Source organism: Amblyomma mixtum, chromosome 3 (genome assembly GCF_055824585.1).
Source record: "Amblyomma mixtum isolate Tamu chromosome 3, ASM5582458v1, whole genome shotgun sequence".
NCBI classification, from domain to species: domain Eukaryota; kingdom Metazoa; phylum Arthropoda; class Arachnida; order Ixodida; family Ixodidae; genus Amblyomma; species Amblyomma mixtum.
The window spans coordinates 202,923,684-202,945,537 of NC_143014.1; the positions used below are offsets into that span (position 1 = coordinate 202,923,684).

The 21,854-nt window shown below is 43.8% G+C and overlaps 2 protein-coding genes across 3 annotated transcripts in view; one reads left to right on the top strand and one right to left on the bottom strand.

Annotated features, from left to right (window-relative positions):
- Positions 1 to 7,523, top strand: part of LOC149353328 (eEF1A lysine and N-terminal methyltransferase-like) — a 28,987-nt gene extending 21,464 nt beyond the window's left edge. For both annotated transcript variants that reach the window (XM_089582489.1, XM_089582488.1), the window contains 2 exons: positions 1,678 to 1,806; positions 7,241 to 7,523. In XM_089582489.1, coding sequence (XP_089438615.1) covers positions 1,678 to 1,806; positions 7,241 to 7,497 — 386 coding nt within the window. In that variant the 3' untranslated portion in view covers positions 7,498 to 7,523. The remainder of the gene's footprint in view (positions 1 to 1,677; positions 1,807 to 7,240) is intronic.
- Positions 7,524 to 13,673: 6,150 nt separating this feature from the next.
- Positions 13,674 to 21,642, bottom strand: LOC149353329 (vam6/Vps39-like protein). Its single transcript, XM_089582490.1, has one exon. It carries the CDS (start codon positions 21,510 to 21,512, stop codon positions 18,825 to 18,827), a length of 2,688 nt encoding a protein of 895 aa, XP_089438616.1. The 5' UTR covers positions 21,513 to 21,642; the 3' UTR covers positions 13,674 to 18,824.
- Between the last annotated feature and the right edge of the window lie 212 nt (positions 21,643 to 21,854).

A 21,854-nucleotide genomic window follows, 5' to 3' on the forward strand; every position in this document is an offset into this window, starting at 1 on the left:
TGGCCCACCAGTGGGCCATCCTTAAATTTTCTTGGCCAGTTTTGCCAGTGAGCCACTGGCGAATCCAAATTCTTTGAGCCGCCAACAGATGGCAGTAGCAACCTTGCATGCGTGCTTTTTGCGAGGTCTTTGAACCTACCGAGCTATCCCTTGGCTTCATTGTGTGACTCAGCATTCGGGGCTGCACAGCTTGCATACAGGACATGCATGGCCCACTGATGACCCCCACAACGCAGTGAATGTGTTAAAGCCATTCTAGTGCAAGAGTGCCATTTAAATTCTCTTAAATTTCTGCATTTACAACATGTCATGGTGCTTCGAGTAACCATGAAATGTATTCTTATTGCAGCGTGACGTCAGACATCTCCAGAACCTCTTGCTGAATACGTACTCGAACACTCAGCTTGCATTGTTTGTAACTTTTCAATCGCAAGGTCAAGTCTTTAACTGCGTTAAGAGACCAATCCCATTACAAGTTTTACCACACCACTGCTGCTGCAAAGAAGGCCGGCAGTTGTAGTTATCAGATGCTGACTGGCAACTGTGGGTGGAATTGGGGACATCAGAGCGATGATTTGTTTTAAGGCCAGCGACTGTAGGTAACTGTAAAGTCCATCTCGATGAAATTTTCATTTTCAAATGAGGAAATTGTGCGTGAGGGCTTGTTCACTTATTTCTCATCCACAAAGAGAGGCACTTAAATTTACTGCATTAATTTCTTACACTGCATTGCCTCGAAATTAGCTGGAAAGTGTGTGCTTAAGGGGGGACACTGGTCTTGAAAAAAAAAAATTTTTATTAATGAGGTCACAGTTACGAAATCTTCAGGGAATATGTATTTTTGTGTGCTGATTCTAAACATGTCATTTAATTTCATGTAAAACAATTCCTTAAGCACCTATGCACTTTTTATGCTAGTATTTTGCGGAGAGTTTTGAAGAAAATTTGCTGCGGGAAACTCACTGAAATGCGTGCCATTGGGTTCTCTTGATACCAATGAATACAATAAGGGTGAAATTGTCTTCCTGCCTATCATAGAACTTAAGTTGTAGAGTTTTGAAGTTGTCGCTTCAGAAATGAGAAGGAAAGTGTGTATTCCTGTTTCTGAAGTGGCAGCTTCAGTACCGTATTACTCAAGTTCTGTGAGAGCCAGGATGATGATTTTACTCTTATTGTATTCCTTGGTGCCAAGAGAACCCAATGGCATACATTTCAGCGAGTTTCCGGCAGAAAATTTTCTTCAGAACTCTCCTCAAAATACTTGCATAAAAAGTGCATAAGTGCTCAAGGAATTGTTTTACATGAAATTAAATGACATATCTAGAATCAGCACACAAAAATACATGTGCCCTGAAAATTTCATAACTATGACTAAATTAATAAAATTTTCTTTTCAAGACCAGTGTCCCCCCTTAAAACAATGCCAGCAGGCAATTTGTCCATTATAGTAAACTATAGTGTGACTTGTCTTGGTTTGTGCTGCAATGCAGTAAGCTTGGTGAGGTTGGTCTATTGGTTCAGTAGCAGAATAACCTGCATTTTTAACTGCAGTGAGAAGAGGGGATCACGCCTCGTTCTCTGGTTTTTGCATTGCATTGTTCGTTCTGGAAATTTTATACTGTTAATATATCTGACTTTTGTTGTGTCTGTGTTCATGTTTTGCTGTTTTATGTGCAGGCAAAACATACGACCTCATCCTCCTTGATGTGGACAGTAAAGATCTATCAGAGGGCCTCACCTGCCCACCCGTGGAGTTCCTAACGGAGCAGAAGTTGAGAGAGGTGGCAGCTGTCGCTGATAATACAGGCATGTTTCATAATCATTTTGATTTTCATTCGTTGCTACTTTGATGGAGCACAAAAGAGCCTCACTTGCAGCTCTAGTCTTTGCACTACAGTAGGGCCCCTCTGTAGTGAAGTGAGTGAAAGTCAAGGTCTTTACTATACTATCAGTTGGTGGTTCCATGGCTCTGAGGATACTCTCTGGCAATTAACTGGCTACTTGCCAAACACAGTGTTTTTTAATACAATAAACGCTCAGAAGTACCTTCCATCCTGCTCTTATCATCCCTTTATGTGATAATTATTTATTTTTAATTATTGCATTTTATCTTATCGCATTTTTAATTTTGTTTATGTCTTGTGGAAGTACCGCATTTGCACGAATACAACGCGGCTACGAATATAACGCAAGTTTGATTCCATGTGAAAATCAAAGCTTTGCGTGAACACGGAATTATCTTCTGAAGCCTCAGCGTCATCTAAGAGGCTATAGTTAAGAAATGCGCGTAACAAAGTCAAACGTGGCAAAACCGCCAGCGCAGTGCCATGGCGCCTCCGCTTCTTGTCGCCGCATTCCTGTGCTTCGCGCTGCCAAGCTGCAAACATTCTCCCTTTTCTTCCCTCCCCTCCCCTACACTTCACTGCACTTTTACTAGCTTTCCTTTCTCAGCAATCCGCGCCGCCTTCCTTCTACCTTCATAGCCAGCTTTACTTTTTTTTTTCCCCCCCGTGTGCGCGGCACGCTTTTTCTCACAGTTCCAAGGTCATTGAAAAGTTGGCTTCCCCTCGCAGCTCTCGAGCTTAGTGGTTAAGCCATCTTAAGAGGGTTCACCAGTGGCAGTGTCCATAGGAAATACATGGGAACTTTCAGAAGGTATACCGTGTCTAAACATGGCTCGATTTTCACGAGGTTTGTGGCAGCGTTTTCTTCTTTAGTGAATAGAGGAAATGTTGCGGGCAGATTTTATTGTTTAAGTTGCATTTTTTTACCAATTAGACGCAAAGTTCCAGAAAAATGCTGCTTTTAGATATATCGAACTTTCCTGTCATCTCGGGAAAAAACAAAGCCAAATATCAAAATTTCGTCCGCAACATTTCCTCCCTTTTTCTTTCTTGATTGTTAAGCCGCAATTTCTATCCGTATCGAACCTAGTGTTTGCGCTTTACAGGCTCTGAAAGTTGTGTATGTATTTTCTGCGGGGATTTGAATTTCGCGCTAAAATTTTACTAGTGCGACGTGGCTCCACCTGGCGACAACTTATTTTGTCGCTACTACACTCTACCACAAACTTCTTGCTTGTCTGTGTTCATGCGCACACTTTTTTCTTATAACCTGGACGAACTTTATTTCTTTCTTTCCTTTTTTTCTTGCTTGGGCTGTATTTGGAAAGGATTTCTGCTTTTCTTTTTTTTCTCGAGCTTCTGGTGCCAAAAGGAAGCGGGATGAAAGGCCACACCCAAAAGCACCTCACTCTCCACCCCCCCCCCTTAGCTCACACAGTAAGGCATTGTTCGCCCCAAAACACTCGTGAGTCGAGTTATCGGGTCAAAAACCGGTTACTGGGTCCATGTAAACGTGCCGAGTCGAGTCAGGAGTCGAGGGGTCGGGACCAGTAAATTCCTTTTTTTTTTTACTGAACTCCACCCTGCCCCGATGTGCTTGCAAACGCTGTCGAGCCGAAAAAAACGGAGGGGAGAGGATGAATGCAAACTTGTTTTTCACTTGCGCCGTCGCACCCGCGAAGCAGCGGTGGTGTGCCTCAATCTTGGATGCTACCACCAGTGGCGTAGCCAGAAATTTTGTTCGGGGGGGGGGGTTCATGTTGCAGCGCGGCCTCCTGATAGAATTTGTGGAGAAATCAAACGCAATAATAAATGCATTGCAATTGACAATGCCATTGTGTATTAGGTAACGCTACGCACTGCCTAGACAAGTGAAATATGTATTTTTTAAATAAAAAAAATGTATTTGTATGTTCAAAAATCGTGGCAGACATAACTGATACCAATGCTTCCATGTTTTTGCGTATTTAATAAGTAAAGAAAATACCACACGAAGTCTAGAGCTATACCAGTCCGAAACGAGCAAAACAGTGCATGCCGCTGATATGAAAAAACCACAGTTCTCGTCCTTTTTAAGTTTCAGCCAACTTTGATTTGTTTGGTGCCTTGTTGGTGCTGAGAAGCGGAAGATGGGTGTTCGGCGCTGGGAAGGCTCGTACGAGGCTAGGCAAAGTAAGCTACAGGCTGTCACTACAATCGAGGACATGCTTCTGTTGCTTTGTAAGGAAGGCCAGGCGGGAAAGGGATGAAAACCAGTCATAAGGCCTTGTGCTAGGAGCTCCTTTCTTTCCTATTATTTGGAGACTGACTACACAGGTGTTAAACACAATGGAACCTTTCCTGGGTAATGTCCTGCGGATGCACCAAGCCTCGCTTCCGCCATTTTAACCAACCACACCTGTCTGCTTAGCCGAAACCAGTAGCCCCCCTCTACCATTGTAAAAGAATTTTCTCAGAAAAGAAGGAAGAAAGCTGAGGCAACCCAAACCGGAAACGCTAAATTGGTGGGTTACTGGAAAATGGTCTATTGTCTGACCCCCACATCCTTCTTTGCTCAGCGGCTTGAGAGGGGTTAACTTTTTTCTGCTTCGATCCCAGGAAACTTGGCCACATACCTACACAAAGTTCTGGGCTCTACTTTTTGTACGCGGAAGAACGAATACTTTCGTGTCGCGGTGTGGTTTACACACCTGGAGGGGGAATAGAACTTACCTCCTTTTTGGGGTATTCAGGTGCTGCCATCTATCGACAGAAAAAGTTCAAATCTGAGTTGCCTTGTAGCTGGTGAACCCTCTTAACGAGCGCCGTTTTATCGTCTTCGGTATCCATTTGCCTCCGAATGTTTGCTTCGCGTTCCTGGACTTCGCGCGTGAAGCGGTGTCATCATTCCATGGGAAGTGCATTGTCACGACCAGATGCTCTATGCTATAGCCTTTTTTTTTCTTTTTTAAATCTGTACTGCAACTGAAAACAAAATATGCTCTCTATAGAAGCTGAAATGAAACTGCAGTTTCACTTGACTACATCCGAGTTTACTGTAGTGGGGTTCTACTGTATCTCACGTTTTACTATTATAGTTATTGTGAGCCTAGCAAAATTTTCACATGAAATATATAGTATAATAGACTGATATAGATTCCTATATTAAACTCACAGCAGTGGCTGGTAACTATATTAAGGCCTAGCTGCACAAGCAGCTTACTCATGCAGCTGCTGCATGGGCTCAGTGGTTATCGTGCTCGGCTGCTGATCTGAAATGCGAGGGTTCAATCCTGACCACAGCGGTTGCATTCCGATGGTGGCAAAATGGTCGAGGCCCGTGTGCTGTGTAATGTCCGTGCGCGTTAAAAAACCCCAAGTGGTCGAAATTATCCAGAGTCCTCCACTACAGCGTCCCTCATAGCCTGAGTCACTTTGGGACGCTTAACCCCATAAAACCAAACCAAATTTACTGGTGCAGTGAGTACAGTTAAGTGTCAAATTTCTCCCTTGCTATCCCATATTTTCCTTCTTGTAGTGGGAAACACGACAGCATTCGTCAAAGTGAGAGCCATTCACTTCGTGTTGACTTTGCCTTTCTTGCTGTGTGCCATGCTTGCAAACAAAAGTAGGAGAAGGGGGATTGGTGTATAAAGCTTTCACAGTGTCTCATTTCGTTTGTGTCACAAAGTTTTCATGATTGTATGTATACAATCGAACCTTGACATAACAAAGTCACACTTGCAGCTAAAAAAGCGTTAAATTGTGAATTTCTTCAAGTTGAGATTCCTATGTTTCAGCAGCCAAAATAAAGTTGCAGATTCTGGAACCCTCGTGGTAGATGGCACCTTGTAAATACTGTACAATCTCACGATACAGTTACGGCTGATCAGAATTTCACGATGATACTAATGATACTAATTTTAAAAATGTTCCAGCCTGGGTGCGTTATATAGAATATGTTAGTGTTCAGAATGATTCGAACAATTTCTCAACCAGCGGCAGATAATACAAACACATGAACCATTAGGCGCCTGTCAGTGGGCACCTGGTGGTGATGATACCGTTCAAAAGGGACTACTTCGCAACATATCGAGGGAAGGAAGGTCCAAAGGAGTATTGTGGGCTTTTCTGGCCAAAAGTAGTTGAGCTAAGAAAGACAAAAACACGGATGTATCCTACTCCCAGCACCAAGCAATGCCCATGCCAGTGACAGGCGTGGTCTCCGTGCTTCGGGAAGCACTGCCACAGAGAGCCGACAAGAATGTGCAGCACCAGGTGCATGCACAGAAGGTGGAACCAGCGAAAACGGATGCAGGACCAGAAATATGAGGCACACACACATCCTGCGTTCATTTTCGCTTGTTCCACTTTCTGTGCATTATGAACCAGCTAGCCCTGCAATTTATGCTCTTCACCGGGCGCATAAGATCAGCTGGCAACACCTGCTGGGCATGCGCCTTTGCTGCTGAGTTTTGGCGGCTTTCGGCGGTAGCACTTTGCGAAGTGTGGAGGCAGCACGCTCCGATGTTCCCTTTCATGTTGCTTTTACCTCCGCACGACAGATGGCACAGCGATACATTCTGCTGCTGTTCTGCTCTACTTACTGAAACCCACTGGCAGCATTTGTGCATAAAACTTCCCATGCAAGTCATGGTTTGCCTAAGCTAAAGTTTTCATTTCCATCTTTTTGTCAAGGAGGCTTGTGGTACGTGCATGTGGTGCGTGAGAACTTCGTTACATCAAAAGTGCGGCATAAAATTACTCGGGTAAATCGCAAAAAAAAAAAAAAAAAAACATTTCTTTCAAGGGGCAGAGGTTGGGAAATTTTAAAAAAATGCGTTACTTCGCAAATTTCTTTAGGTTGAGGTTTGTTATTTCGAATTTTGACTGTCGACCTTTTTAAGATAGAAACCCAATTTCCCCTCAGTACAAAGTCCATTTGAACGCCAGTTACTATCACCATGGAAATATGACATCAGAACGATCTGTATGTTCAAATAAATTTTGCATGTTGGTTTGGTTTTAGCGGGCTTAACGTCCCAAAGTGACGCAGGCTGTGAGCGATACCGTAGTGAAGGCCTCCGGATAATTTTGACCACCTGGGGTTCTTCAACGCGCACTGACATCGCACAGTACACGGGCCTCTAGCATTTTGCCTTCATCAAAAATCCACCGCCGTGGCCGGGATCGAACCCACGTAATTTTGTATGTGTAGCATATACTGGAGACACCATGACGCTATAAATAAGGTTAGTATAAGAAAGATACATTGAGTCAGTATAGGACACAGGGTAGTTCTGTATGCTACTATGTATGCAATGGTTGTTTGGTTCTATGGAATTCTTTTTCACAAGTCTTTCTGAGATTCGGCTTCTTGTGCAGTCCAACATTTTTTTTTTTTCTTATTTTGACAGGTGCTGTGGTGATGAACTTTGTCTGCCGCAATGAAACTTTGAAGAAAGAAGTGTACCGGAGGTTGAACAGTATTTTTGACACAGTTCTTGTCCAGAAGATACCAGACAATGTAAATGAAGTGGTTTACCTAACCAACGACAGATCTGATGGAATGGAACGCAGGTTCATCAGCAATGTACAGAGGCTCTCCAAGATCTTGAAGGGCGTTGACAATGCAGACATATCTGCCCTCATGAATGGATTAAAAGTTGCGTAGCCTTGTGTTGCGCAAGAGTGTGGTTTTGTTGGTTTTTGTGGTGTTTCCTTCTAGTGCACACACAACAGCTGCTGAGTGGGTCTCGGCAGCATAGTGCAGCGACTGTCATTCGGTAATTCTGATGTTCTAAATGTCTGTATACCATAGCAACCATGCTGGCTACAAAAGTTGAGGGTTGCTGTGCTCAGTTTGAAAGGGCTGCTATAGTTGGAACAACTCAAGTACAAAGCAGTGACTGCCTCTCAAAGGAGGCCCTCCAGCCAGTGGTCTCCACAGATTGTCATGACATCATGATTAATCCAACCAAATCCACTTAATCCAAGATTAATACCCTTGCACCTGCTAGCCTGACATCGCCAGGGGTTGCCAGTGCAAGGGGATTAACCACGCATATGGGGGATTAACTATGACATGGCCACAACTGGTCCATGCCATTTGTTGGAGGGCCTCCTTTGGGGGTTGTTTGCTGTTTCCTTCTTAATTTGTATCTAATAGTGCTGATGCAAAGCCAGAAACCGTAACACAAGAAGTGCAGACGAGTAGAAATCTGGAACAAAAATGCTGCCACTGCTCCTGAGTGGTGCCACCGAGCAATGCGTTTGCTTGGTGCTGCAAGACCTCTGGTCTACTTGTCATGCGATTTTATAGCCTAGAGATTGTGATGCTCAAGCTTTTTACTCAGCAGAAGGCTTGATTACACTTGATTGTCACCTTTGTGGGCATGCACAAGTGTGATAATCCTGTTGCAACAGATACTTTCCACAGTGAAAATTATTTATAGTCTAGCCTTAATAAATTGAATCTGGACATTTCGAATTACTGGCTATATCGAACGCAGATTATCCCCTTGAAAATCCTGTGTAAGAGTATAGGAAAGTCGCTGATTGTATCGAACTGTAATTTTTAGTTGCTCGCTCGATGTATCAAATGGCTCTTCTCCTAACGGCGCTCTTCAATCACTTTTCACGCGCCGAGGCTGTTTGGCTGTGCATCCCTGGGCATCTGCTGGCAGCACTAGCACTGTGAAACTGCATGACGAGGTGAATGTGAGGTGTGTTTTATGATAGCCTTCGGTGTCTCATGCTCGTTTTCTGCCCCACTTGCTGTCATGCAGTGAAACCAACCTAACTAAAGCCACGCAGCGGCCCTCGCCTGGTGTGTTCGCTGATGAAGGCTTTGCAGAAGCCAACTTTACCTTAATTTTAATAACTGGTTACTCTATTTATAGTGTGCTGGTAACAGTAGTAGACATCTTATGATGGGCAGTGGCTAGTGCCAAAGAACCATCCGCTGCAGCTTCATTGCGAAGCAGGCTAGGACTAGCTCTGCTTACTGCCCGGTGCGCTACCAGCACGTTGCTGTAAGAACCATGTCACTAGTGTGGGTACAATGTATTCTTGCGTCAAGGTGACAGGTACGCTTATGTATTGGCATCTTTTATATATATCGATTTATCGATATATCGAACTGCTTCGTGATTCTCTTCGTGTTCAACTGTAGTAGCAGCCAAAAACTTGCAGAAGGTGCATATCAGATTGCATTTACTGGTTATGATGGCCTGCCATGTCCTACTTAATTGCACAATTGTGGGAATAAAATGCAGGCAACTCATTATAATTTGAACTGGAAGGGTACTGAAAATTTGTTAAAATGAAGGGAAACATTTTTACATATAGTACTTGATGTTGATGGGACCAAAGTGTCAGTTCGAATAAACTGGATGTTTGAATGAACGAGAGCCCACTGTGTAATGTGCAAAAGTACAGAGCAGGCTTCCAGATGGTGCACAAGAACTGTATCATGGGCAGTGTGCTAAGGAGTTACTTTCTGGCACTAAAGTGTCTCTATTGTCTGGCTTGTGTATGAGAGAAGGAACTGTCATTACAAACTAGACAGCTCAAAGATAGACTGCACACATGCACAACAGATATACAGGGTGTTTCACCTAAGACTTTCTGCAATTTTTAAAAATAAGCTATTTGAATTAGATGCGCGCTTTTTCTGGCATAGCATTGTCAGTGGTGTAGTACATCATAATGCAGCTAAGACGTGCTAACTAGCAGGCTTGTTAACCAATATTTAATAGTTAATTTTTAAACTATTACCGTTGGGCTCCTTAATTATTGAGAGGCATGTAGCCCACCGTAAGTAATGTCCATATCCGTTTTTAGGATTTCGAGAACGCGATTATCCTCGGCGCTGTGGCCCAACAAATTTTGGCTATTTCGACGAGTTAGGTTCACTGGAGAGGTTGCTTTGCCTGCAAGCTTCTCAAACCGCATGTATTTTGGCGCGATGTAGGCGAAATTTGTTGGGCCACAGCGCCGAGGATAATCGCGTTCTCGAAATTCTAAAAACGGATATGGACATTACTTACAGTGGGCTGCATGCCTCTCAATAATTAAGGAGCCCAAGGGTAATAGTATAAAAGTTAACTATTAAATATTGGTTAAAAGGCCTGCTAGTTAGCACGTCTTAGTTGAATTATGATGTACTGCACCACTGACAATGCTATGCCAGAAAAAGCGCGCATCTAATTGAAATAGCTTATTTTTAAAAATTGCAGAAAGTCTTAGGTGAAACACCCTGTATAAAATGCTGCCTTCCAACTGAACTCCTACCAATGGCACTCTCAAGACCGTTTTTTTGCAATCATCTCGGAGTTCCGTAACCTTGCATGCAACGGTGGTTTCTGTAGTCCCCTTATTGGGGTACCTGTAAAAGTTGTACATTTTTAAAACTCTGCAGTTCATAGCCTAATGGCACTGTCAAAGGAAGAAATGGCATTTCTGAGTGCGGTGCATGGCGCATATGTTAGTGCAATGTTCCTCATTTTTGCCTTTGTGTATCTGCGTGTGTGAAAATAAAAATTGTGTTAGGAACCAGTGCTTGTTATGTCTGTTGTGCTTTTATTCTCGCATTTTGTCCCATTTAAGTTGCCATACACTGTGCCAACTGGTCTGAACGTGAACCTTGCTATTATTTTGTCCTGTTGCGTACATACCGGCCACATGTCCGCATAAATCCCACTTCATAAAAATCAATACATAATTTGGCGGCATAGTAATACCAATGTTGGTGGACGTCAAAAAAAGGTGAATCATGTTAACTAGTAAGGTGATCAACTATTACCGATAGGCACCTGATTACAGTTAGAGATTTGTAGCCAGCTGTTAGTAGTAGCCATATCAGTGTTTAGAATTCTGAAAACATGATTACCCTCGCCGCTATGGGTCAAGTAATTTTGGCAACATACATGTGCTTTTGAAAAGCATGCAGGCACAGCGACCCCTCCAGTGCATGTAACTAGCCGAAATAGCCAAAATTTGTCGAGCCACAGCGCTGAGGGTAATCGTGTTTTTGAAATTCTAAAAACTGATATGGCTATTACTAACAGCTGGTTACAAATCTCTGACTGCAGTCAGGTGCCTATCGGTAATAGTTAAAAGTTAACTATAAGAATTTAGTTAATCACTTTACTAGCTAAGATGATTCACCTGTTTTTTGATGCCCGCCAACTCTAGTATTACTATGCCAAAAAAAAGCTTCTGTTTGCCTCAAAAACCCTATTTTTAAAAATTAGTAATCAGCCTCCCTGAAAGATCTAGTATATACAGGGTGCTCAAAATTAAGCTTTACAGTTTTCCTAAATTAAGGCACCAAGTGGTTTGTGAAAACAACCTCTGCACACTCGTTATATGCGGCCAGGGGTGCACAAAGTGAGGTGATAATTGTCACCGTCAAGCACATAGTTAACTAAAATATAAAATATATTGTGGCACGGTTGTAGCCCTGGAACTGTTACACGACTCCATACCTATCCCCATGGACTTCGGCTACGCAGGGGGAAAGTTAACGGCTATGAAGACGTTGAATCGCTATGTATGAAAGAAAAGACTATCCTGGCTCTCACTTGCTGGGCTCTGAGTGACTTGCAGCTGGCACAGGACCTCTTGACTGGACCCCGTCCTTCATGAGGGCTTGTACTCGTAACAGTATTCATGAATTTTCTGGCCCATATAGCTAGCATGAAGAGTTCTATTGGAAACATACAGGTGGTCGCAATTCTAGACTACTCCATTTGGCAGAATTGTAGAGTATACATAATCCGAAATATTCACCCCAAAGTTTTCGCTGGTTTTGCGTAATTGCAAGGCGGTGGCAGTTAACGTGAAAACCTCCCTAGTGTGATGCAGCTGTAGCGTTGAGCTTTGCCATTTCGATAGCCAAAAGTGAAACGGTCATCAGGTTCAGCTGTTACTCTACATCACTGGCAGACTAAACGCTGTGTTACGCCGGTAAGAGCATAGTGCCGATTCTCATCGCTTTGCATGTGCAATTGCACAGATCGAGCTGAAAATTTGGACTCTAATATCTTGGAGCACATGCGTGCTGAGAAAAGTCTGCAATGTGGATTTGTGTAGGAATACGACTGCCTCTTAGATTTCAAAATAAATATGCCCGTTTACTGGAACTAAAAAGTTAATTAATCGGTTTTAGTTAATTAGTTGCCTTACAGTGACGATTATCTCACTTTGTGTCCACGTGGATGCATAGCTTATGTGCAGAGGTGGATTTCACACACCCCTCAGTGCCTAAATTTAAGAAATCTGTTAGGCTTAACCTTGAGCACCCTGTATAGCTTGCAGACTATGCTTCATTGTACTATAATTTGTTTTCATTGTAAGTACAGCAGCCCACATATTTACCTTAATGCATTTGGAAAATTTCGTCTCTTGTACTGCTTGCTTTGTACTGAAATTTCTCATGTACGTTGTTTTACTGTCTTTGTGCAGTAATACCTATTGGAAAGATATTTCCTGGTTCGTGTAGTTCGAAAAAAAGAAAACATCACTGTCTGCAAGTTTGGCCAGACGAGTGCTGCTTCTTTGTCTTCACCCTGGGAAATGATAGTCCAATCAACAGCAGCAAATCTGATCAGCTTGTTTTCCTGACAAACAGCTGCACCAGTCTCATTGGTTGGATGAACTCACTGTTACAAAAGCTGTCCTTGCAGACGGCTGTTTCCCATCTCTACTGCAAAAACGAAGCGAATACCTACGCCAAATGCGTTGCTGTACAAGGCAGACAGCAAACTGCAATGTGAGAAACTAAGTGAAAATAAGTACAGTAGAACAGCGTTGATACATTTTCTGAAAAAAAAAAAAAAAACACTAGTGGCAGAGAGCATATAACTGGGGAAAACATTTTGATCTAAATCTACTAAATTTTCGAAAAATGTTCATAAAGTAAGTACACAGGCATTTACTGCCACTTCCTTTAAAGGCCAGTTAATGCTTGCTGGCACAAGATTTGAAGAGGTGTTAATATGGTGCTTGTTGACATCTCTCGATGTATGCGTTGTCCCGTTGTCCTTAGTGTGAAAGAAATCGCAACATGACAAGGTTGGTGACGGGAAAGGCTAAAATAACCGAGATCTGTTCGTCGTAACCGTCGGTTTTTTTTTTGTTTTTTAGATGCTTCACTGCAGTGCATGTATGCACTGCAGGGAAGCTTTCCTGGCGAACTGGCTGCGGCTGGGCTTTTGCCAATGTTGCGTGGTTTCACATTAGCCCCGCTCGTGTGTTTGCTCACATTCAGAATGCTGCTAAACGTATCATACATTGAGTATTTGGTGAAACTGTGCACGTATCTGCCGGGAAACGGCATTATCCGGGAATGTATGAGGGACGCCGTAGTGAAGGGTTCCGGAAATTTCGGCCACCTGGGGTTCTTTAACGTGCGCTGACATCGCACAGTATACGGGTCTCCAGAATTTCGCTTCCATCGAAATTCGACTGCCGCCGCCGCGGGATCAAACCCGCGTTTTTCAGGTCAGCAGCCAAGCACCATAACCACTGAGCCACCACGGCGGCGCGCGGAATGTATTAACCAGATGGATAACTTCATAGGTTATTTTTATTGCTGATGACTTTGAACCAGGGGATAATCGTATGAACCGGGCACGTATCAACGAGGTTTTGCTGTAACGCAGGGAGAAAGAACCTAGACTTACAAGTCCTCTCGTTGAAAGGCTGGCCAGCGGACTGAGGGTCTTGGATCTGTGTCCACAACTTTATTCACGCCAACCTTGTGAATTTGTACACTGTTGTCATACAATTGTAGACTAAAGACTTCTGATGCATTTTCATCCTTGCACAGTAACTTTCTGAACCCACAGCGTTTTCTGTTTTTATTTTGTGAGGTTTTATAAACAACATTTGCACACAGCACCCAGTGAAATTTTCTGAGGCCACTGCATAAGATAGGCACACCCTGCATTAAATAGTCACCTGAACGACAGCTGTATTTACACACATAAAGATTTTGGCTCCAGACAGTCGAAGACGCACATCAGTGTTTTTACAAAAACAGGCACAAGTGAGTGGACTGAAGAACAAAAACAACATTCTAACATGGTCCACAGCTTTCGAAGTCTTACACAGAATTGAAGTATAGTGGCTAAAAAGCTTGCAATGCTTTGACTTAGCAGGTCGTTAGACCATATGCAACAAGCATCAGTAGAGTTCATTGGAATGCTTTACAGGAGGCTGTCGATTGCTACATTCAAAGCCATGCCATCCATACAAAGTAGTTCAAACTGTTTGGCATCCTGACAGCCCACCATTCTGACTTTTAGGCTTCTTAATTAGTACTAGCAATAGTGTTAGTGCAGGTAGTTTTTTTTGTTTGGACGTAGCTGACTGAATTTTCTTTTACAGCAAAAACATTTGGTTTATTGGGGTTTAACGTCCCAAAGCGACTCAGGCTATGAGGGACGCCGTAGTGAAAGGGCTTTGGAAATTTCGAACACTTGGGGTTCTTTAACGTGCACTGACATTGCACAGTGCACGGGCCTCTAGAATTTCGCCTCCATCGAAATTCGATTGCAGCGGCCAAGATCGAACCCCCGTCTTTTGGGTCAGCAGCCAAGTGTCATAACCACTGAGCCACCGCGGCGGCCGGCAAAAACATCTGTGCATGGAGTAGCCATCTGTGGTATGTGGATTAAATGTGCACTCTAGCCACTGAAGCAAACTAAACCATTAGAATGTTTCAATAAAGATGCACTGAAATACTTTTCCATACCTTGTCTGATCATAATCTGATACACACGCTAGAGGTAAACAAGGTCACCGGGTGCCAGGTGGCTGTCATTTACTAGTTCTTAGCTGTGAGTGAAGTCTTTAAAGCCATTTGCTTCTTAAAATTTAGCTTTGTAAAGAGATTTCAAAGATGGGAACAAAGCTATTTCTGGCTAAAATGAAATGTGTACAAGGGTAAGGCTGAAAAAAAAAAAAAATGTAAAGCACCTAGCAGAGTCGAGCTGCACCAGCAAAGCAAGAAGCTGCTTTGCCTTTGACACAAGTTTCAAGGCACTTGTGTCCGCATAAATTAGTGTGGGCAGTTAAAAAAGAAATAATATTGCACGGCAGCAGGATCAATTTCAAGCAGCACTGGTTTTTTTTAGCATCACTTTGTACAGATAAAAATAAGCGAAGCTACACTGCCGTTCTTGCCCTTCCTTGTGTGGTGTAATTTTTTCATGAAAACTTTACAAGGCTTTGCACACTACAAGTGCGTTTCATGTATGGTCGCAGCACTGCCCCATTCTGCATTTGTCTCTGATACAGTTTTCACAAAAAAATATATATATACACAGATAAGTGAAAGTAACGAGTGGAACTGCTCCAGTCGTTTCATTAGGGCAACAGTTGGACCCTATAGCAAATTGGTAATAAAGGGGCACTGATATTTGCAGGAAGTGTTGGCAGTCAGTACAAGGTGGCAAAGACGTCTTTTCAACTATTTTTTTCAAGTGCAGAGCACGGAATGCTTGCATCACCATGTTTGTCATTGCTCTGCTTGTAACGTACAGCTGCAGCATCACTGCTTTGGACACTGGTTTGCCACCTCCTCTGACACTGCCCTGCTGTGCAGCAACCATCCCTGCACAAGGTGGCATCTCAGTCAAGTTTTCCTGTAACCTACTGGCTGCAAAAACCAAGGAGAATCAAATTTTGTACGATGCCACCATTGCACTATGAAAAAAACACAGGTGTACAACTGAAGAAAAGATAGCTTGAAGTGTCGAGGGCTGAACAGTTTTTTTTTTTGCAGTGAACGATGCTGCAAACTATGATGCAAACTGTACATAGATAGGTTGAGAGAGCATAGGTGAGGTTGAAAAGACATTTGAATTTCCTCTCATCATTGCATCCCCATCCACGGCAACCTCCAACCCACATCAGCTCAGTTACAATACTGAATACCCTGCCAGCCCTGTTCCACAATAAGAAGCCTAAAAAAAATAAAAAACCAGATTCCTAGGTCCATGGGTAACAAGAAATAAATTACTGTGCCAATTTCCATTCTTCTGATGTTCCCAATTTTGTTAAAAAGCACATAAGGAGCTGTTTCTGCATGCATTCCCACACCGCCGCCCTCTTGTTGGAACATAGAATATATGCCAAATCCCTGTACTGATTATGCATAATCTCTCTCCCTGGGGCACCATGCTCTGAGAAAACATGCCACTTAAAAGGAGTCTCATTTCTAATATGCAGAGGGAAACTTTGAGGACAAGTTTGTCTCTCAGGGCAGAGCACAAGATTAATGACCATGCAATGCAATCTTTGCGTGGTATTAGCAGTATGAGGTTTGATAAACTATGGCCGACAGCTATATGAAAACAAAAGAGTACAGACACCGAATTTCGAGCAGCATGTTTTCGTCTTTGTAATGATGCAGGGAACATAAGAAGTATACATGAATGAGGATGTGGTGTTCGCAACAACCTGTAAATTTATTATTGAATTTCTTCTCTTATGCAGTTTCAGTTTCACAGCTGAACAATGGCTGTGATGTCAAAGTCCACTATAGGTCGCATGACACATAAAGAAACTGCAAGATAGTTGGCACTACATTATAATCTAACAGAACACTTGACCCTTTAGTTGCCAAGCCCGACCTGTTCTCGTCATGGGACTGCCAGACGAGTTACGGTTGGCAATGGTGTTGGTTGCAATTTTCAACATTAAAGGGTCGTAGTTCTTCATGAAACAAGTTTTGGACCTTTAGCACGTGTTTTTGGCCTGGCAAGTCATCTTCAGCACAAATTGTGAAAAGAATTGGGTGATTTTGGTGTGTATTTTAGAAATTAATTTGGTGGTTAAAGGGTTAAGCATCAGAACTACAACAAATGAAGAAGAAGTGATTATACAGCAGTCTTTTTATGCCTCTCATGAACATCGCATGAACCATCATTGAGTTCTTGCAACTATAACCGAAAGTGCATAAAAAATTCAATAATAAATTTACTGGCCGTAGCCAAATACCAAGTGGTGATCCACGTATACTTTTGTCTTATGCATCACTGCAAAGAAAGAGCACACAAGCAAAATTTGGTTTGGTTTATGGTTTATGGCGTTTAACGTCCCAAAGCGACTCGGGCTATGAGGGACGCCATAGTGGAGGGCTCCGGAAATTTCTACCACCTGGGGTTCTTTAACGTGCACCAACATCGCACAGTACGCAGGCCTCTAGCATTTCGCCTTCATCGAAATTCAATTGCCGTGGCCAGGATCGAACCCGCGTCTTTTGGGTCAGCAGCCGAGCACTATAACCACTGAGCCATCGCGGTGGCACAACCAAAGTTTGGTGTCCATACTCTTTTAGCCACGCTGATGCATACCATTAAGTGCTGGGTAGCAATTCTACTTTATCTGAAGTTTCAATGAACAAAAATTACAAAATTTAAAAGGTACGAAGTATAAAAGAAAAGGTTCCAGAACAAAAATGTAAAATCCTCTCTAGGAATATATTATCAACAGCCAATGTTGTAAAGCTAGTTTGGAGGCATTTGCAGTTCACGGGAAAGCTATCCATGCATGCTACCTAAGGATATCAGCCACCACACATAGCCTTTGGCATCGCCGTGACCTGCAGCACTGTTGCCGAAATGCCGAATTCGTAAGCAATTTACTGCCCTGTCTACTCATTCTGTCGTGATGCCTTGAGCAAGCCTACTTTTCTGCTGAAAGTAGAACAAAGCCCTCCATCCCTCCAGAGAAACAATCCAACCCAGACCAACACACAAAATGGCTGATGTTCAACTTATTCCAAGCAGCAACCTTTGGCCCAGTTTTCATAACTCTAATGAACATCATTACAACAAAGTTTTCATGACTCCTATAAACATGATTATTCAAGCAGCATGGAAGGTGTGAGCATTCGCTAGCTTGCAGCTCTATTAGGACTTTCTCAAAGAACAACAGAAACACTGTTTGGTACAAGCATTTTGAGCTGCACTGTACCATACTAAAGTATCTTGCTCTAAAACAGTGCTGCCACTGGTTACAGATAAGCCCTTATAGTAATAACTAGTACTTGGCATTTGCCCATTTTACTGTGCCAGAATACTGGGCTGCAGAGAGATCACAATTCAGCATAAATTTTCTTTTTGTAAACAGAGCTGCTGCAACAAGTATGCTAAACTTTGGTAACTTGCTTGAGAAAAGAAATTACCTTTGTAACTCTCATCACAACAGCAGCTAAAGTGGTCATTTGACATGCAGCGAGGAAACAAGTAATGTAGCATCAGACAAACCATGCACAGCTCTGCTTGATGCATAGTTTGCTGGCTTTGAAACTGACATGAAGCAGATCTGTGCATGAGAAGTTATAATTTTCTGTGCCACTCACACTTGTGAGGAACAAGATATTTTTTCCGCATCAAAGCAACATGCAAACTTCAGGACAAGTCACAGGTTACTTGGCAAAAAGAGAAGTTTTTGCACCGACAGGTCACAACACTAGACTCATAAAAGACTAGCCATGAGGCTTTGTTTTCAGGGCTGTCCCAAATAAAAGTCACCAACTTCTTGCATGTTCAAACGACAGCTTTTATGTAACTAGTACATGCCAGCTCATTCATCTTCAACACATACAGCGACCAGGCTGCTGCTCAAAAAATAACAAAAGCAACTACTACAAACAGCACACCTCCTCTGTTTTTACTATGCCACAAACTAAAATACACCTTCATATTACTTTGTGCTTTGCATCTTGTAGTCCCAAAGATAACAGTTTTACACACACATAAAACATAACAAGGCCCACACTGGTACACTTTCACGTGGTTACAAAGAAGGCATAAAATATCACAGGAACATTCACTCTTGCATTTTTACACACACCTTACAAGTCCGCACAAGCACCACATATCCCATTGCTCAACCACAGACAGTTTGTTTGTGTAGGGTGCTGCTGCGAGTCGTAGATCTGGTTTAATGGTAGCAAATTTTCGGAATAAGTGAAACACTGCTTCAAGACGCTAGCCTTAACTCATATCCATCCCGGCATGAGTAATGAACAATTGCACCATCTGGGTACCTAGCAAAGGCACTCCTCCCTATTCTCTTCTGACACACACAGCATGCATCAAGTTCTGTTAGCGTTATCTTCAGGGACTTGACACGTATACAGCGCTCTTTCACCTGCAAGTGTTCTGCAAACAGTAGCGACCTCTGCAGACCTGCAGCATGCAACTCTTTTGTGCCTTTGTCTAAGACCTCACGCAAAAAATCTCGAACGTCAGACACTAGCACATCTCCAGGCAACATTTGCAGGGCACGCAGTGGGTCAATCTCTTTGACATGATCCATTAAGATTTTGAGTGCACCTCTCAGGTTTTGTTCACGGCAGCCTTCCATTACTGTCAGTGGGTATGGCAACCCTGCAATGCTAGCTGCAGTGCGTCTGCACAAATCCAGCACCCTTGAGCCTTCATCAGGAGGTTGCAAGTACATCTGAAGCAGGATGAGAAAGACGTCACGATTTCGCTCAGGATTACGGCTATACTGTGATGCACAATAATGCTCTGCCTTGAGTGGGTCCTTTAGTACGTAGATGTAGACCTCAAGAGCCTCGCTGTGTCGTCCAAGCTTGCCCATCACCACAGCAGCTTCTTCAAAGAGCCCATCACTTAGCAGGTGGGTTGGGAAGTTCTCGGCTGTGTACCTGTCAGAGGACTCCAGGAAATGGACAAGGTCTTTGCGAAGCTTGCCCACCGGACCAGGTTCGCCAGGGTCCACAACGGGACACTTCTGGGCAAGCAAAGAGCGCACAGATTCAATGTACTTGTGAATAAGTGTGTTGTGGAACATCTCAGTCTGATCTCTCCACCTGTGTATCACATGCTCAAGGTACGGTATAACCAGCTGAGGGGCCTTTTTGGAGAGGAATTCAAGCACCACATCACGAGGCAAGGCTTCACCTTCCTTCTCTTGCTGGTCTTCTACAAAAATCTTGAGACCTTCCTCGGGATGCTCTTCAAGTACCCACAATGAGTAGCGTAGTATGAGCTCCATGTGCTTCCTGCCTAGGTGCTGCAGATAGCCAACCGTCCTTTCATGACCTTTCAGGGGTGAATCTGCTTTGTGAGCCTCTTTCATGAGAAGATCAAGAGCCTTTTCATGCTGGTTTTTTTGCTGGTAAAGTATGATCAACTCACTAAGCTTCTGGTGTTTCTTGAGGGCACGTTCACACTCATCCAGATGGCAGAAGTTGTCCGGAAGGCGTAGCAATGAGGCCACCAGTGCCACATTGGTCTCCAGGTAGCACTTGAGCATTGTGGTGTCGATGATCTGGAGAAGCTGCTTCTTGCTCTTTACTGTCTTACTCCCTTGTACTATGCCCGTAAGTGCCGGTTCGTGCTGGCTGTCTGAAAGCAGCTTGCACCTTACATGGACCAAGTAGTCGACAAGTGCATAGAGGCCAGCCTCTAAGTCAGCATCTCTGAGATCAGGAGCCTGGTCAGGATAGGAGATGGAGTTGCGATAGTCCTCAGGCAAAAGATCAGGGAAGAGACCTATAACATGCGACGGATCCGTCTCAAGGTCCATAAAAATGGTCAAAGACTCTTCAAATTTTTTCTTGCAGAAAAGGTCAAACGCATGCAGGTTTTGTATGTGACGCTTGCTGGCGTTTCGCTCCTCATCACTCTGGTCTGACAGGTCAGCCAATTTGAGTGCCAATTCAAAGCACTTGTCCTTGAGCACTTGCGGAATTTGGTCTTGGACGCGCGTTCGCACAAAGCACCAGATTGCACCACCCGGCGCCACTACAAAAAGCTGGCCTTCCTTGCATGGCACGATAAGCTTTGGTTTTAGAAGGTTCACCTTTTGAATTAGGAGACGGGGTTCCACTGTCCTCACCTCGACACCGAACGACTGTGCGCTTATGAGGTACGGGTAGTCATAGCAGAGAGAGATAGGCGCTTCTGACCAGTTGACCGCGTATTTGTGCGTTGGCTGGCCCTCGCGGTTTACGAAGATAGTCATGTCGTCTCTGCCAAGGGCGAAACTGTTTTCCTGCAGCTTCACGCAGAGCGGCTCTGGCTGCTTTCCGGTGGGAAAAAGCTGCTTCGTTTCACCAGATAACTTTAGAATGTAGTACTCAGACCTGAATCCGACGAGGAGTGATTCGTCGCCGCACCATACGATTGATCGCGGCGTGTCAGGAACGCACAAACCTTGCGGGTGCTCGCAGAAAGTGTTATTTTTCCAGTAGAAAAGCTCTAGTTTGCGCCTCACGGCTGCGCACAGCATGAGCGTTATCTTCACTTCGCCTGTGAGTGTCTCCGTTTCCTGCACATTGACAGCGAACAATGTGCATCCCTTGCACTTGGCTAAAGCTGGGCATTCGATCGGTGGCGTGTTGGGCTCGAGGTTGAGGTTATGCACGCTCACGGAGCCGTCAGACAAGCTGATGAGCAAGCAGAGCTCGGGAATGACACACAGCTGTGTGATCGGTTTCTTGGCAAATGATTTGTTGGAGCACTTCAGAATGACGGCGAACTTCGGACCATCGGCGCTATCTTTCTCGACAACGCTGTAAACAAGCAAGTGCCCTTCTTTCGTGCCCAAATACAGCTTGTCACCGTGCGCCGCTACGGACTCGATCTTCAATGGCAGTTTCTTGAGTATTGGGATTGCAGTGTAGGCGTCGTACATTGTGGCATTTAAACTTGCAAACTCAAGCAAACACACCAGCAAACAACAGACGAAAGTGACGCACGCCCCCCACACCCGTGATGTCGATGATACACATGCAGCAGAGACTACCAGAGAAATGACGAAGTTGCCATCGGCTGCGCCTGGCTTCAGATTGGATTGGATCGAAAGCGAAACTAGGTTTTGTTGCCAGAATAATCAATAAAAGTGCTCATTTCGGGCACTGACGCTTCTGGCGTAGCGTTTGCAGCGTCTGTTCAGCCTGTATCCAAATTACGACAAAATGGGAACGCGAATGCAAGGATCAGAGTGTATTCTTAAAAAATTATGCGATATGCTCAG